Source organism: Natrix helvetica, assembly GCF_964273705.1.
Source record: "Natrix helvetica genome assembly, chromosome: Z".
NCBI lineage: Eukaryota > Metazoa > Chordata > Lepidosauria > Squamata > Natricidae > Natrix > Natrix helvetica.
Window position 1 is genome coordinate 33,167,448 of NC_138554.1, and position 18,867 is coordinate 33,186,314.

At 39.6% G+C, this 18,867-nt stretch overlaps 1 protein-coding gene across 1 annotated transcript; it reads left to right on the forward strand.

Moving 5' to 3' along the window:
* Positions 1 to 16,928: 16,928 nt before the first annotated feature.
* LOC309401469 (olfactory receptor 8S1-like) lies at positions 16,929 to 17,888 on the forward strand (the record flags this gene model as incomplete). Its single annotated transcript, XM_081970533.1, has 1 exon — positions 16,929 to 17,888. The coding sequence occupies one exon, from the start codon at positions 16,929 to 16,931 to the stop codon at positions 17,886 to 17,888; it is 960 nt and encodes a 319-aa protein (XP_081826659.1).
* Positions 17,889 to 18,867: the final 979 nt, after the last annotated feature.

The following is an 18,867-nucleotide window of genomic DNA, read 5'->3' on the forward strand; positions in this document are numbered from 1 at the left end:
GACAGGGGCGGAGCTTCCATTGACCAACCGGCAGAAACCCACCACTGCCCAGGTGGCTACATTCGGCCTATAAGACGCACCCAGATTTTCACCCTCTTTTTTGGAGTAAAAAAGTGCGTCTTATAGGGCGAAAAATACGGTAAGTGAATTCCACTGAATACTTGACGGTGCTTGCATAAATGTGAAACACAATAGCTCTTTTTAGTAAATACCCTATCAGCAATTATATCAGTTTTCTATACCCTCAACATTAGAGTAGGGACTGTCAATAATCAGGCTGAACTGGCAGCAACCCACCTCTGGTGAGAAAATTTCATGGGACTTTTATTTGCGGAGATTTTGTACTTTTGGATTCAAAAAGTTAGAACTTTATAAGATATCCTTTTTATAATATTCCAAGACATGATGTGATCTTTCCAATCATCTCTAAATTTGAGGGACACACTGATAGATTTTATTTTTTATTATTTTTAAGGGATATTAACATTACACTCATATATCAGATGGCTAAACGTGTTATATGCAATCATATTTGGGAGTTTGTGGTCTTTGACTCTGGATGGGATGGCATTCTGATGGCATTGTCCCAGATGGATCCAGTCCACAACTTGGGGGTTCTCCTGAACTTGTGACTCCTGCTCAAGGAACAGGTGACAGCATGACTAGGAAACCCTTTGTATAACTTTGTGTTGTGCACCAGTTGTGGCCTTTCCTGGATTAGGACTCCCTGCACTTTTAATTTAATCCTAAATTTGATTTAAATTGACAATTGAAGGTTATTGGATTTCCTATTTAATCTTCCATTGAAGAACATTTGGAGGCTACAGCTAGTGCACAGTGTGGCAGCACAGACAGTTTTGGGGTCCCAAAAGAATGTCCCCATAACACCATTGCTCTATGAGCTGCATTGGTTGCCAGACTGCTTCTGGGTGCAATGCAAGGTGTTGGAGATCACCTTTAAAGCTCTTCATGGCATGGATCCAGGTTGCTTGAGGGACAGTCTCAGCTGGCTGGAATTAGCCTGTCTCACCCATGATGGCCAAGAAGAGCCTGTTATTCTGATCATTAATGGGGTGCAGGTAGAGCATTGTTGTTCATGTCCTCTGAAACATCCTTCCCACAGATGTGAGGTTGGCCCCAACCCTCTCACCATTTTGTAGATGCCTAAAATCATTGATTCTGCAACTTGGCTTGGGGGAACAATACAGTTGAAATGGTTGATCAGGTAACAACATGTCCCACCTCACCCTATTCCACCCCATCCTCCCCACATGTCCTTGATTTTAATCTTGATTTTAATTTACTCTTGTTTTAATGCCCAGGATTACCTTATAAGGAGGACAGTCAATAAATATCATTAATAATTTTTTATAACTTTTTGCAAAAACCAAATTGTTGTATCAAACCTTTTTTTACTGTAAAAGTTGGTCAAAAACCATAACACAAGCATTTGATTTGAAAATTGTAAAAGAAAAATTGTTTCCAGAATTGAACTAATTCAAATGAACAAGCTTTCAATAATTTAAAAATCAATCAATAAAATAAACAACCATCACCCAGTCCGAAGTTTCAACAGTGTAAGGTTTAAACATTTCATATATTTACACCTCTCCATTTTTCAAATTGCATCCTAAGATCCGATCTCCGGTTGAATAGGAGAGGTCTTACATGCTGCATTCATACAAGAAAAATAAAGGTTATTTATCAACAAGTCTGATTCTTAGGGGCAGTGCTCATGTATGTTTCTTAGCTGAAGGGGCCAATGTTGCATTCAAGCAGTTTTTCTGTGTATTAATAATTATTGTCTTTACAATGAGCAGAAGAAAAGCTCTTTTGATTTCCTATATTTGCCAATACATTATGTTATTTTTGCCCACATAGATCTTATTGAAGTTCATCTTTACATGGGTTGTCTTGTCTCACAATATGAAAAACAAATTAGACACTGTAGATGTTATTATGGTAGAGAAAAGAGGGGAAGCAAAATATCATTTGTTACTTATTTAACAATACTTGGTTGGGGAATATGTACTCCCAGTTAATATTAATTGCATCCATGAAATTCCAGATGGAATGAAGGATCAGCTCTATTACTTGATAGTAGCCTAATAGTAATAATAGATAGTAACCTCTATTATCTTGTACCAAAGTGGAACCACATACTCTTAACATGAAGGTTGAAAAGACTAAGGCAAAGCATTAGTAATCCAGAGGGCAACTGCTTCCTTCAAGGTAAGTGCTCATTTAAAACTTCTCATTTTTTTTTATAAGAAAGAAAGCAATCTCGTGGACAAAGTAGTTGTCTGTTTTGCTATCTTTTCACAATGTTTTTTTTTTTTTGCAGAATTAGTGATAAGAATGATGATGAAACCAGTTGTGGGATTTACTTTCCTTCCCTACAAATTTTGCAGGTTTGCAAATGTGAACGCATGGGGAAGGTCATGCATTACATCAGGGCGTGGGGCCAAAGCCTCCCATAGTTCACCCAAGCTGGAGAGGACCGGCTGAATACCAACTCTGGATGAAACTGATTGAAAGCCTTTCTTCAAATAATGGTTCAATCAAATCTAATCCTCTTCCTTCTCCTTCTTCCTTTTGTTGAAGTTGATATTAGGTACATACAGAGAAAAATAGGAAATAGGAATCAACATTGGTAGTCTGCTGAAAACATTTTAATCCTATCAAAATTGCCTTTAGAAGTCATCATTCAGGTTTTGAAAAAAACTTTGAAATTTTGAAAGGCATTTGAAATTTTTATTTCTTCAATTTATTACAGTTTATGCCACTATCTAATCTTGCTACTCTCAGAATCACATACCACATCATATTTGCATTTGGAGAGAGGGGAATAAAACCCAAGAACTTGGAAGTGAATGTAATAACAAAATATTCTTGAAAAAGAAAGTAATAAATCCATTCTTCACTATCACCAAAAGGGAAAAACAAACAAACTGTTGTGTCTATAAAGTCACATTGGATTATGGAAAGTAATCATTTTTAATTCATGATTGTAGAAGTACATAACAACCATACATATTTCACTAGCTGGCTCACAAAAATACATAAAAATATCTATAAAACCCCAACATTTCAAAAAAAAAAAAACTAATTAAACAGAGAACTGAAAAATAGAAAATAGAAAAATAGAAGAGAAGTATAATCAAATTAAACAGAATGGATTGGCCAAATTTTAATTCCCTGTGCTGGAACTTTCTTAAATCTTTCCATTCTGACATTCTGAGGAAATTAATATATAGCATAATATATTCCAATATTTGTCTTCTCTAGACGTGATACATACATTCAACTCACTTAACAAATGCATAGATGAGGATACAAATAGTATTCCCAGCAAATTTACTTTACTTTACTTTATTTTGGACTTTTATACCGCCCCTCTCCCAAAAGGTTACTAATAGGTTACTATTAATCATTGAATTGAAACATAGCAATCAACAAAATGCATTGTTAAAATGTGAAAGGCAATATTGAAAGAATTACATTGGGTGAAACATATGAAAAATGGAACACATAGCATCATATATTATAATACAATTTTCAATATAGATAAAGAGAAATTTTAATCCTTAAATTAATATGTATCTTTAAGTGAAGTCTGTATTTATCTTGGTTTACTACATAGTAAACTATGTTTTATATTTTTGAAAGATTCTATGTTTTCTGAATCCTCTGGACTGGAAAATCAAACTGGAATAACAGACTTTAATCTGCTTGGACTCTCCAATAATCCACAGATACAGGATTTTCTCCTCTTTGTGTTCATGATCATTTTCCTGGTGACCATCCTAGGCAATATTGCTGTTATATAAGTGATCAGTTCTGAACATCACCTTCATACACCTATGTTCCTCTTTCTTAGATATTTAGATTTTGTTGACATCTGCTATACCTCAATCACTGTTCCAAAGATTTTGGCAAAGTTCATAACAAAGCAAGAAAACATCGCAGGAAGGATGTATTGCACAGATCTTCTTTCTTTTGCAAATAGTTGCACAGAAATGTTTATTCTCTCAGCAACGGGTTACAACTAATATGTGGCTATATGTGACCTGTTAAGTCCTCGAGGCTACAACACCATTGACTATCATTATGGGCCCCTGATTGGTTGAGATGCGAGCAGCCAGCTGGCGGGAGAATGCAGCCATTCTATTGGTTCAGCATCTGACAGCTCTAGTATAAAAAGTGCTGTCAGTTGTCAAATGTTGCTTTTTGCCGGGTTGAGGTTTGCCTTGCATTTTGCCATGTTATACTGTTAATAGAGGTTGTGTTAGCTTCAACCTGCCTTGCCTCAGTTCCTGCCTGCTTCGTTCTCCCTACAGAACACTGGCGACGAGAATGGGATCAGGACTGAGGTAAAGGAAAAGTGAAGTTTGTTTGTTTGTTTGTTTGTTTGGATTTATATGCCGCCCTTCTCCAAAAGGACTCATGGCGGCATACAACATTAAAAAACATACATCTCAAAAGTTAAAAAAAATTAAATCCATATCCAAAAACAAACCGAATTAAAAGACAATACATTTAAAATAAGTTAAAATTAACAGGCCAGGCCAGCTTGCTGGAAAAGCCAACTTTTTAGGGCGCGTTGGAAGGACCGGAGGTCAGGGATTATGTGAAGCTCCGGGGGCAGCTCATTCCAGAGGGAAGGCGCTCCCACAGAGAAGGCTCTCCCCCTGGGGGTCACCAGCCGACACTGTCTGGCAGACGGCACCCTGAGGAGGCCAACTCTGTGGGATCGTACTGGATGGGGGGAGGCTACTGGTGGCAGTAGGTGGTCTCGCAGGTACCCTGGCCCTAAGCCATGGAGTGCTTTAAAGGTCATAATTAATACCTTGAATCACACCTGGAAAACAACGGGCAACCAGTGCAGGCCGCCTAAAAGGGGTGTAACATGGGAGCACCTAGGTAGCCCCATGACAACCCACGTGGCTGCATTCTGGATCAGCTGAAGCCTCCGGGTGCTTTTCAATGGCAGCCCCATGTAGAGAGCATTGCAGTAGTCCAGGCGAGAAAGGATGAGGGCATGAGTGACTGTGCACAGAGCATCCCGATCCAGGAAGGGGCACAACTGACATACCAGGTGAACCTGGTAAAAGGCCCCCCTGGTCACGGCCGTCAGGTGTTCTTCTAAATTAAGCCGCGTATCCAGGAGGACTCCCAGATTGCGAGCCTTCTCTGAGGGGACTAAAATTTCTCTCCCTATTGTCAAAGATGGAACAAGATGTACAAATCGGGATGATGGAAACCACAGCCACTCAGTCGTGGAGGGATTGAGCTTGAGCCTGTTTCTCCCCATCCAGATCCGCACAGCCTCCAGGCATCGGGACATCAAGTCAAGGGCATCATTTGGGTGGTTTGGGGTAGAGATGAAAAGTTGGGTATCATCAGCATATTGATGATACCATATCCCAAAACCACGGATGATCTCGCCCAGCAGTTTCATGTATATGTTGAACAGGAGGGGTCACTAATAAGAGCTGACTCAAGTCACAGGCAATGAGAAGTTGTTCCAAAGCTAATTCCTCAAGTTCCATCCTTCTAAGGATGGCTAATCTACCGGCATTCACGGCATTCAGCCCAGCCACTGAAACATGGGATGCCTACCTTGAGTGGTTCCAGTGCTTCCTGGAGGCAAACGACTACACCGGTTTGTCCAATAGCTGTAAAGGAGGATATTTCTCAGCACATGTGGCCACGAGATGTTTGGAACAGCCAGGGCTTTAGCAGCCTCTCAATCCATCCATTCGATGCCTTAGGAGACTCTTTTGGAGAAACTTAAAAATCATTACTCTCCAACTCCCTCATGCATATCCAGACATTATGCATTTAGGCAGAGGACCCAGAGAGAAGGGGAATCTGTGAGCGATTACATGGCTTCCCTCAGAAAGTGGCCCTGCACTGTGACTTTCCTGTGCTGGATGATTCCCTGTTAAAATAGCTGGTCTGTGGTATCAAAGACCTCAGATTTCAGTGCCGCTTGCTGGCATGAAAAGAGCTGAGCCTTCAGGCAGCCATGGATGAAGCCATGGCATATGAAATTTCGGACAAATCCACCGCAGAAATTCAGAGATTTCTGCCACCGGCCCCCCATGCTAGCAGGGGGCATCCTGTCTACCACAAAGAAGACGAAGAAGAAGACTTCTCGGATGAGGAAGAAGAGATTAGTCGCCTCAAACTGGCCACCAGGAAAAAACAGACTCAAGGTGATTTTTTTTACCTCAGGCCCGTTGCCTGAGTTGTGTTGGGAACCATGTAAGGTCAGTCTGCAGGTTCAAAGCCGCAATATGCCATTGGTGTGACAAGAAAGGACATTTAGCCAAGGTCTGCAGAGTGGCCATTCCAATCGCTGACCCACCTCCGGAGCGCACCTTGTCTAGACAATTCATAAAAAGACTTCCCAAACACCACCAAGATTGCTTTGCCATCACAGGTGACCAGCAGCACCCTGATTGGGCTATCAGGCATGTGTCCCTGACTAAGCCTACTCACAAGATATACCTGACTGTGCACATAGAGGGAGAGCCCTTCAAGATGGAAGTGGACACTGGCTCTTCCAAATCCCTGGTCTCTTAGGCTACTATCAAACGGATAGTGCCCAGCCTGAACAAAGCTCAACTCAGACAGTGCCCACTTCGCCTCAGAGACTATCAAGGACAGACAATATCCATTTTGGGTTGCGGCACATTCACCATAGCCAGCAATAACTTCCAGGGGCTCTTCCCCTCATCATTGTAGATGGCCATTTGCCCAGCCTCCTGAGCCTTGACTGATTCTCCACATTGGGGCTAAACATCTCTGGCATCCACTCCTTTGTTCCAGATTCCTTCACCGCGCTGGCCAGCTTGTATTTGACAACAAGCTTGGTAAATATAATGGGAGCCCCGTTTCTTTTAACTTGGACCCCCAGGTGGCGCCAATACATCTAAAACCCAGGACAGTGCCTTTTGCTTTTTGGCCCAAAGTAGATTTAGAGCTAGATAAATTAATAGCACAAGAAATGCTTGAAGCAGTAGACCACTCCCCCTGGGAAACCCCCATAGTAATACCTATTAAGCAGGATGGTAGTATTAGAATTTGCGGAGATTTTAAATGCACCATTAATAAAGGGTTGCAAGCCAACCCTTATCCAGTGCCAGTGGTTCAACATGTGCTCCATTCCTTGGGCCAGGGAAATATTTTTGCCAAGTTAGACTTGGCACAATCATACCAGCAGCTCCCAGTAGATGAAGCCACTGCCATGGCTCAAACCATCATAACGCACCGGGGAGCTTTCAAATGTAAACGCTTGCAATTTGGGGTTAGTGTAGCCCCAGGTATTTTCCAGAGCCTAATGGAGTGGATGCTTCAGGGGCTGCCATGGGTGGTACCCTATTTCGACGACGTGCTTATATCCTCTTTGGATCAAGCTGAGCTCGTCGATAAATTAAGAGCAGTCCTGACCCGTTTCCCCCAAGCGGGGCTGCAACTCAAACAAGAAAAATGTAGGATAGGGGTCCCCAGTGTAGATTTTTTGGGATATCTAGTTGATTCCAAAGGTATCCACCCTACTCCGTTCAAGGTAGAAGCAATTAAAAAAGCCCCCAAGCCCTCCTCTAAGGCTAAACTGCAAGCCTTTCTGTGGCTACTTAATTTTTACTCCATTTTTTACCCCATAAGGCATCTTGGCAGAGCCTCTTCATAGACTCCTGGACTCCAAGACACCCTGGCATTGAGGATCTAAAGAAGCCCAAGCCTTTAGGGCAATTAAGGATGTCCTTACATCCAAATCTTTATTAATGCAATACAGTGATCGCCTCCCATTAACTTTGGCATGCGATGCATCGCCTTATGGCATTTGAGCCATTCTGAGTCACATCCTAACTAATGGCTCAGAAGCCCCAATTGCCTATTATTTGCGCACACTCTCAGCAGCTGAAAGAAAGTACAGTCAGCTGGATAAGGAGGTCCTAGCTGCTGTAGCAGGGGTAAAGCGATTTCACGATTACGTTTATGGTTGTTGTTGTTTTTTCACTTAGTGACCAACTATAAACCCCTCTTGGGTCTTCTGGCGAGCGATTGCCAGACTCCTCAGATTTTGTCTCCAAGAATGTCCAGATGGACAGTCTTTCTATAATTATCAGCTACAATATAGTCCAGGAAAAAACTTGGGGCACGCTGATGCACTCAGGTGCTGCCCTCTGCCAGTGCCTGTTTTGGACCCTGCTCCTACAGTTTTGGTCCTCTAAATTGAAGACTTGGCCATGCCAGTATCCACCCAGGATATTGCCAGGCTCTCTGCCACAGACCCCATATTGGCCCAAGTTTTGGACTGGGTGCGCAGGGGATGGCCACAGGGGCCAGTAGATCCTGAGTTTCACCCCTATTATATACGCATGAGCTGTCTGTCCTTAATAGATGCCTGTTATGGGGCAATAGGGTTGTAGCTCCCCCAAAGCTTAGGTCACCAATTTTAACTTGCCTGCACACTGCTCACCTGGGCATTGTGCGCATGAATGCTTTGGGCTGAAGCTACGTGTAGTGGCCCATGATTGACCAGGAAATAGAAAACTGGGTAGCGACCTGCCAGCAGTACCAGCAATCTAGACCGGCTCTCCCTTCTGTGCCCCTCAGGGAATGGGACATACCCCAGGCTCCATGGGTACGAGTCCATTTGGATTTTGCCGGCCAGTTCTTAGGGCAGAACTTCTTGTCCTCGTAGATGCCTACACGAAGTGGGTGGAGCTGGCAGTCATGCCATCTACCACTTCGGAAGCTGTAATTAGGGTGCTGGGGAGGCTATTCATGACCCATGGGTTGCCTGACGTGGTGGTGGCTGACAATGGACCCCAGTTCACATTGGCACCCTTCCAGATGTTTTTAGGCCAGCATGGCATACGATGGCCCCATTCCACCTGGCCGGAAATGGCATGGGAGAACAAACCATCTGGTCAGCTAAGGAGGCATTGGGCCACCTGGGGCCAGGTAATTGGCATGACAAACTGTCCCAATACCTCCTGGCACAGCATACAACCCCGTGCCCAAATCACCAAGCAAAGTCCCGCAGAACGGCTTATGGGTCATTGGTTCCAGACAACCCTGGACTGGATACACCCCGGTTATGCAGCAGAGAAAAGCCCCCTAGCAGGCAACTCCACACGGGCCTTTAATGTGGGAGACCCAGTCTATGCCCAAAACTATGGGGCCAAACCAAGGTGGCTTCCTGGACAAATCACGCAACTAACTGGACCCTACTCTTATAAGGTCCAGCTCAGTGATGGGCGAATGTGGCGCCAACACATCAACCAGCTCAGATGGCGAGTCACCAGCACAGCAGACCACCACCCAGGGCAGGCTCAATCCTGCCCCGGGGAACTAATATCGACAGATGCTGCTCCAGTGCATACAGAGCCGCATGCAACATCCCCCATCAATGCATTCTTGTTGCCAGGCTTACCTGAGAATCCGGTCAGTCCCGCGGCAGTCAGGTTCCCCACCAACTCAGCTGCGCAGTCTCCTGATGTTCCACAGGACTCTCCACCAGCGGCTCCTCCTTTGGCCACCACCCCTAAACTAAGGCGATCTGGGCAGAGCTGACACCAGCCGGCGTATTTGGCTGACTATGCATGTGCTAACAGGGAGGAGAGGGATGTTAAGTCCTCGAGGCTATGATGCCATTGACTATCATTACCGGCCACTGATTGTTGAGACACGAGCAGCCAGCTGGTGGGAGAATGCAGCCATTTTATTGGTTCAGCATCTGACAGCTCTAGTATAAAAAGGGCTGTCAGCTGACAAATGTTGCTGTTTGCCGGGTCGAGGTTTGCCTTACATTTTGCCGTGTTATACAGTTAATAAAGATTGTGTTAGCTTCAACCTACCTTGCCCCAGTTCCTGTCCGCCTCGTTCTCTCTACAGAACATGACCCCCTGCATTATAGCAGATACTTGACAGGAGAGATATGCAATAAAATGGTGGGTACAGCTTTGCTCCTAGGATTCTTTTTTTCTATAGTGAATGTGCCACCTTTGCTAAATCTCCATTTTTGCAACAACAATATAATACGACACTATTCTTGTGAGATTCCTTCTCTCTTGTCCTTGTCTTGCACAGATACTCTTATGAATTACATCATTCTTCTTATATCAGTTTTGGTAATCAGTCTTATCTCCTTTCTTATCACTCTAGTCTCTTACATTTATATTATTTCTACCATCCTGAAAATTAATTCAGCAGAAAGCAGGCAAAAAGCTTTCTCTACATGCAGTTCCTATCTCATTGTGGTGTGCTTATATTATTTTACAGGTTTGATTTGTTACATGAAGCCAAGTCCAAAATCCTTCATTGATCTGGATAATATACTGTCTATTCAGTATAGTGTTTTAACTCCTACTGTATGTTAAACCCCATCATATATAGCCTAAAAAACAAAGAGATCTTATCTGGTGCAGAGAAACTCTTTAGAAAGCACAGGCCCAGACTTTAACCATGAAACATTACAGTTAATGCCAAAGTGCTCCGTCTCCCAAATTCCCACACCATGTGTCTTGCTCTAATATCCATTGAAGCAGGTTTTTTTAAAAAAATAATAAGATATTTAAGTTTGTGTTTTATTTCCTCTCCTTTTATATTTCTCTTTATGTCTCTCCAGCATAGCATGAAATTTAAATTTATTATTCACTCCAAAATATTTATTTCCAAACATATTTTGATTTAGTTATATAAGAATTGAGTTACACAATTAAAACTAATAAATGTTTGAATATATTCTACACCATGATAAGATCAGGACATTTATTTTGGAAGGTGGAACATATCATTTCTTATCAGAATTTGGAAAGAATACATTCTGGATAGAAAGCTCACTTGTAAAATTTATTATTATTATTATTATTATTATTATTATTATTATTATTATTATTATTATTATTATTATTATTATTATTATTATTGCTGTATTGTTATTATTGTTATTGTTATTAGTATTATTAATTTCCACATGACACTCACTAAGCACAGGATTTTTTAAAAAAAACATTTCTCATGCATTTCTCTCTATTTTTCAGTTTTTATTGCTGTGTTAATAATATTACTACTGGTAATCGATATAAGTTCATTTAAATGAATATATCTGCACATTGAAAAATTGCAATTTCTATGTTTTTTGAGAAATTATAATGTTATACAAATATTGTAAAGACATATTCTTTAAAATTTGTTGATAAATAAATTCCTAGCGACAATCACCATGTTTCTTTTCTAGTAATTTCATTAATACTGATTTGCTACCTAAAACTAAAACCTGAAAAAAATTGCTTTAGAGACTGAATCATCATTCAAATTTAGTTATTACTATGTATCAGAATATTTGAGAGACCAGAACAAAATAATGTATTATTCTGATCTGGGTTATATGCAGGTTGTGATGACTCAAGTGTTAAAGACAGTGAACTTGTCAACTGGAGTACTGACAGCCTAGGTTTAAGATCTGAGCAGCATGCAATTGGATGACTTCCCATCCTTGCTCCAGTTGCTGCCCACCTAGTAGTTCAAAAGCATGCAAATGCAAGTAGATAAACACTTTCATGGTCATATGACCATGAAAGTGTTTTGGGGCAACATTGGCTTCTTCAGCTAAGAAACATACAGGAGCACTGCCCCTTAGAGTGGGACATGAATGGACATGAGAAACCTTTACCTTTCCTGTATGAAAGCACCATGTAAGACCTCTCCTTTCTACTGATTGAACTGGATATGACGATCTGATCTTAGGATTCGGTTTGAAAAATTGATAGGTGTAAATATGTGAAATGTTCAAATCTTGCACTGTTGAAACTTTGAACTGGGTGATGGTTGTTTACTTTATTGATTGGTACTTGAACTATGGAAATATTGTTTATTTGAATTAGCTCAATTTTGGAAAGGTTTTTTTTTTTTACAATTTTCAAATCAAATGGCTGTGTTATGGTTTTTTACTAACTTTTACAGTAAAAAAGAGAAATAGTTTGATGCAACAGTTTAGTTTTTTGCAAAAAAAAATATAGAACAAAAATGACATATCTAATTAAATGTTTATACATTTGTTTGACTTGGTAAATATATTTATTTAATAATTTATTTATAACATATATTGACTGCCCTTCTTACCATAAGGTAACCTTAGGTGTTAAAACAAGAGTAAATAAAAAGCAAGATTAAAATTAAGGACATGGGGAGGGCAAGACTGGACTAGGAGAAGGTGGGACGTTGTTAGCCGACCAACCACCTCCACTGTGCTGTTCTCTCAAGCCAACTTGCAGAATCAATGTCTTTAGACACCTACAAAAGGGTCAGAGGTTCCCTTTTGAAAGAATTTCTGGCTTTGTACTATATCACACCCTAGAGATCTCCAGGAGCCTCTTCTCACATGTATCTCCCTTGGATTTGGAACATTGATTTATATCACCTGGCTTGGAGCTGTATAGAGACCTACGCTCTCTTCTGGGCTTGCTTGTCTTGTGACTTCTCCCGGTTGTGTCTTTCCACAGACACCATTTCTTTGTGCAGATTTATAGCTATCTCTGAACCTAATATGAGTCCTAAAAAATTACCACCTGGTAAGCCGTTGTCAGCCCCAACATCATCTACGTCCAGCCCGATTACCCAAAAGACACCATTGGCTTCATTTTTACGACCTAAAGCGACTGAAGAAAGCTCAAAGGAACTATCAGCTGAGCAAATGTTTCAAACTCTCTTAAAGGGACAGGACGAATTGAAAAAACAACTGGCAGACTTAAATGATCAGCTCAGAGAAACGCAACAACAAACAACACAAAATAAACAGAGAATAGGGCTGCTGGAGGAGGGTGCGACTGGGCTGAGGGAAGAGGTTAAGGTAATCCAGAATGGGAATGTAGAATTTGAAAACCATATGATAATGGTGGAATTTGAGAGAATGTCTTTTTTTCTTAGATTCCAAGACTTGCCAGAAACAGAGAATGAAAATCTCAAGGAGATTATGACCACAATTTTAGCAGAATATATTAAAAGAGACAAACAACAGCTATGGTGGGATACAGGGATGTGCAGTCAGGGGAGGCAGGGGAGGCAGAGCCTTACCTCTCATCATGAAATAATATATAATAATATATTATAATATATATTTCCTCCCATCCCTTTTACATGGTTCCCGCTAAGCGCCGGTAAGGAGAAGAGCTTTTGGGGAGTGAAGAGGAAGAGGAGGGAGGAGGAGGAGGTGCGCGCGTGGGGCGGTGCCAGCTGGGCAACCGGCAGAGGCAGGAGGGTTCTCGGAAGCTCCAATAACCTTCCTGCCTCCACTGTACTTTGTGTGCTCCTCACAATTACAATAGACGTCCAGAAGTGGCAGGGGCTGTTGGGCTGGAAGCCCAAACCCCATTAGCCACAAAAGCCGCTTCTGGACGTATATTGCAGTCGCGAGGAGCGCGCGAAGTCCAGCAGGGGCAGGAAGGTTCTAGTCATTCCCCAGTCGCTTTCGTGGCTTCATCATCAAGACGAAGTCCGGGAGCGCCGACAATATTTCTGCTTCCACTGGACTTCATCTTGATGATGTTGCCGCAGCTCCCAGGACGGATGGAGGTAGCCAGAGTGGCGCCGAGGCAGTCCGGCGGGCAAGCGAACGAGGATCAGGCTGCCTGATCCTCCGTCACTCACTTGCTTGTTCTTTCATCCGCCCGGACCACCTCGGTGCCTCTCTGGAGGTCCAGCCATGCCCAGCCGCTGCGGCGATGTCATCAAGACGAAATGGCTTGGAAGCAAAGTGCTTTTCAGTGGTTTTCTGTGCGTCTGGCATTTAGGTAGATAGCTGGATGTCCTAAACGCCAGACACTCAGAAAAGCACTGAAAAGCAGCTGCTGATGGTAAAATTCAGGGTCGCTGGTTTAATCAGTTTGACAATCAAAATTCCCAATTCTCTCTTTAATTTTTAATTTATTCTTCTTCATAGTTAATTTTCCTGACTTTTTAGGAGAAAGCTTGACTGCAGACTGCAAAATTTTTCTGCACAGATATCATAACACTTAGATTGATAGCTATCTGACAATAGCACAGAAGAGGTCTGTAGGGTCAGATAAGATTCTAAATCCTGAGATTAGAGTCTTTGTCCAAGGCTGAGCTGTAATTAATGGCATGTTAGTTTCAAGCAATAAAATGCATTGAGAAAGTATTTTGGGTTACCAAAATTTTAAGGAATTTTTTGAAAGTTTCAGCATTCTGTTTTCTTAGATGATTTGTATGTATTTTTCTAAGCCATTTGATGAAATTAGAGTGAGTGGTATGTATATACAACTGTAATGAATTAAGAAATGTTTACTTTTAAACAAGAGTTCTTTATGTATTCTTAATCATCATCCTTTCCATAACACTTGCAATAACAATACCGATTCATTCTACTTGTTTCTAATATAAAATCACTGTAAATATTATACTGTTATTATCCATAATGATCCCATTATTTAAATGTGAAGTATATATATATATATATATATATATATATATATATATATATATATATATATATATATATATATATATATATATATATATATATATATATATATATATATATATATATATATATATATATATATATATATATATATATATATATATATATACAAAGAAAAAATACTTCTTTATTGCATTTCCAGAAGACCTCCTCACATCCTCTCCATTGGGCTCAAAAAGATAAAAAGATCAAAATAAGGGAACACATTATCTCAATTCATCCTGTAGTTGTTACTCACTGAAAAGTGTTTTCCCCAGAATCTGGACACTCTGAATAAGCGTCTTGCTCATTCCTACCCACTTTTCTCTGTACTTTATTAATTTAGTTATTAAACAAATTTATACAAACTAACATGTGACGTTTAAAGGCAGTTCAAATCATTAAAATTCATAGAGAGAAAGGGGGAATATGTTATGAGCTCAGTGGAAGTAGTGGTAAATGTTGCTCGCAGGAGAATATAGTACTACCTGCTTTCAAGGAGGTACTTTTGTGCCCCATCCTCAAAGGGTGTTATGCTTGAATACAATTGGTTGGACCACTTATCTCTCACTTTCCCTTGCATAGCACTCAGTTATGAAGGGCCCTGGATAAAGTGCTTTAGCTGGGACTTTTTTGATCTGGGCCCAGATCAAAAAATAGCACTGAGATGACATTTCTTGTTAAGATTTCAGAAGTGGTTTGCTATTTTCTTTTTCCCAAGAGTGAGAAAGTGACTGCTCAAAGTCACTAGGCTGACTTTATTCATAGAATTCCCATTCTCCTGATTTCTAGACTGTTATGTTATCCCCGACATCAACTTGTCTGTTAGGTTGGATTTGAGGTTATTCAGAAGTGTTCTCAACTTCCCCCTAGTTTTTATTTGTGTGTGTGTGTGTGTGTGTGTGTGTGTGTGTGTGTGTGTTATTTATGTATTGACAGGAAATATAATATAATTTGGTTTAATTCAAAATAAGCATTCCTTTCATATAAGATACAAGTTTGTGTGTGGATTTAAAAATAGTAGCAACAACAATTCAAATATATACTTAAACTATGAACTTTAAATGAAAAAAAAGACAGGAAAACCAAGGCAAAATGTATTTGAGATATTTACACTGAATGTATTTTAATCTGGGCATCATATATTCCCAATTGGTTTCTTCTGCCCTGAATTCCAGATGGAATAATGGTGTATTTTAATTATCTTGCTTGAAGGCTTCCAGTCCTTAAGAAAATGGTGGCAAAGATACAGAGTGCTCCTTGACTGCAGCAGAACTACTTCCTAAAAGGCAAATGCATGTCTCACCTGAATTAGTGGTCAGAGGAAAGAGTATTTTAAAGAAAAAAGACATTTCTTTAATACAGGTTGGTTCTTATTTCATACTCTAGTACCACGTTCAAGACAGTGAATGAAAAGAGACTGAGGGAAACTGGGGAAAACAGAGGGAGAGACTTTCTCATAATAATCTAACTTGAATTATGACATTTCAGTTGCGTTTTTTGGCATTACATATAGATTGTTATTGCAAAGAACTTGCTTTAGGTCATCAATAAGAATAATTCTGTTCATTCTTAAAGTTCAGTGTTATTCCATTCAGTTGCATGTAACTACGTTATCTATAAACTGGTGTTCAGAGCAAAATTAATAGGCTGTACTTGGAGTGCTTTCTGGGGAACAAAGTTAATCTTATTATTTTTTTAAGACAACCTCCCATACTTAAAAGAAACAAATGTGGGATAAGTATCATATCTATTTAGACTTTATCTATTTCAAAATCTACAATTATCTAATGTTTGCTTTTTCAAATTACTCATAGCAGATACCTCCATTTAGCTATACATGGCTAAAATTTAAAAAAAAAAATATACACATAATTCAATATTCCTAATAGATGGGAGGCCAGAAAAATTCAGGATGGGAAAAGGAATTGAAGGGAGCCAATTTTGCCTAATTGAAAAAGACTGCTGGGGTAATGGTTCTTATCTGTTTCATGTTTGAATGTCCTGAATTCTTTGCACTCTACACAAATATAAATTTATAATTAAAATCTCCATACGACCAGTTTTTCTTGACATGAAAGCATGATTAGCGTAAAGAGTAATTTAATTCAGATACATTTTTTTTTTATTCTTATGAAATAAACTTTAACTTCCAAGCTTGTACTTGGTGTATGGCACTTCATCAATGAACATATATATATAAATTGACACTAAGTACAAGTATACAAGTACCTTTTAGAATGATTAATGAATACAAATGTCATGAAAACAGCTAAACAAATCATGAAAATGAAAAAAATAATCCTTACATTTTGACTCTGATGGAAGACATAGGAATGAAATGTAGAACACTCTACATAACACATTCACATGTAACTTTCAACTTTAATTTGAAGTTTCATTATTTTTGTTTCCTGTTCTGACAGATGTTATGGTTCCTAAGTCATTTGAGTGGCAAAATCAGACTATAATAAAGGAGTTTATTCTGCTGGGACTCTCCAATGATCCAAAAATACAGGATTTTCTTCTTTTCTTCTTTATGATCATATTTTTAATCACTGTCTTGGGGAATATAGTAATTATATTGGTGATCAAGTCTGAGCTTCACCTTCAGACGCCCATGTTCTTCTTTCTTAGTCATTTAGCTTTTGTTGACATCTGCTATTCTTCAGTCACTGTTCCCAAGATGCTGGCAACTTTTATTACAAAGCAGAAAACCATTTCCTGGGAAGGATGCATTGCACAGATTTTCTTTTTTCTACAAACTTCTTGTACAGAAGTGTTCATCCTCTCAGCAATGGGTTATGATCGTTATGTGGCCATATGTAAGCCTCTTCATTACAACAGATATTTGACAAAAGAGAAGTGCAATAAAATGATGGGTGGAGCATGGTTCCTGGGTTTCTTGGGTGCCATAGGGAATGTCCTGCCTTTGCTAAATCTCCATTTTTGTAGCAACAATATTATCAGACATTATAATTGTGAGCTTCCTTCATTCTTACCCTTGTCTTGTGCAGATACCCTCACTAATTATATTGTTCTTTTAATATTTGTGTTGGCATTTGGGTTCAGCTCATTTCTTTTCACCCTGATCTCTTACATTCATATTATTTCCTCCATCCTCAAAATAAAATCATCAGCAGGCAGGAAAAAAGCTTTTTCCACATGCAGCTCCCATCTCATTGTTGTGGGCTTATTTTACATTACAGTTTTTGTTCGCTATATGAAGCCAAATTCAGAATCACTTATGGATCTGGACAAAGTGATTTCCATTCAGTATAGCATTTTAACTCCTATGTTAAACCCCATTATCTACAGTCTGAAAAACAAACAGATCCTATCTGGTGTGGAAAAGCTCTTTGGAAAATGTAGGGCCATTCTTTTCTCATGAAACGATATTCACAACCCCTCAATATGCCTACAACTTCAACAAATATAGAGAAAAAGAGAGAGAAGCAGGGGAGAAGATTGCTACTTCAACAATTAGAGTGACAAAGAGTGACAAAGAATTAATACAGATAGTTCTCGACTTACAACAGTGTGTTTAGTGACCATTCAAATTATGATGGCACTGAAAAAAGCGACTTATATCCATTTTTCACATTTATAACCATTGCAGCATCCCCATGGTCACATGGTCAAAGTTCAGACACTTGGCAACTGACTCATATTTATGACTGTTGCTATGTCCGGGGTCGTATGATTGCTTTTTATTACCCTCTGACAAATAAATTCAGTGAGGAAGCTAGATTCACTTAACAACCCTGTTACTAACTTAATAGCTGCAATGATTCTCTACAACTGTGGCAAGAAAGATTGTAAAATGGGGCAAAACTCACTGAACCATTATTTTAGCAACAGAAATGTTGGACTCAGTTGTGGTCATAAGTTGAGGACTACCTGTAACCCAGCAGGAGTGAGGGTTGCAACTTGCCATGTGTCCTCTACATTGGGAGTTATTATATAATACGAGACTATCAGAACTTCTTCTTTAGCTCTGCTATAATAGTGTGGTATAATATAAATGAAGAAAAGTAATCTTGCTCTAATTTTCATCTAAACAATTTTTCTTAAAGAATCTGAATGAAAATATTCACTAATATATGTAATGTTTTTAATTTGTTTTTGTTTGTTTGTTTCTTTGTTTGTTTTATTGGATTTATATGCCTACAGTACAAATCTCTTCTGTCTATTTGAGCATGATGCATGTAATGTAAACCCACTTTCCAAAACAATATGAATTTCTGAGTAGATTTTATGTAGTTATGTAATAACCAAGCTGCAAGAGCAAACAAACAGAAGATGCTGTATACTTCACTCCATAATGCAATCAGCATACTTCTCTGGAAATTGGTATCTTTAATATTATA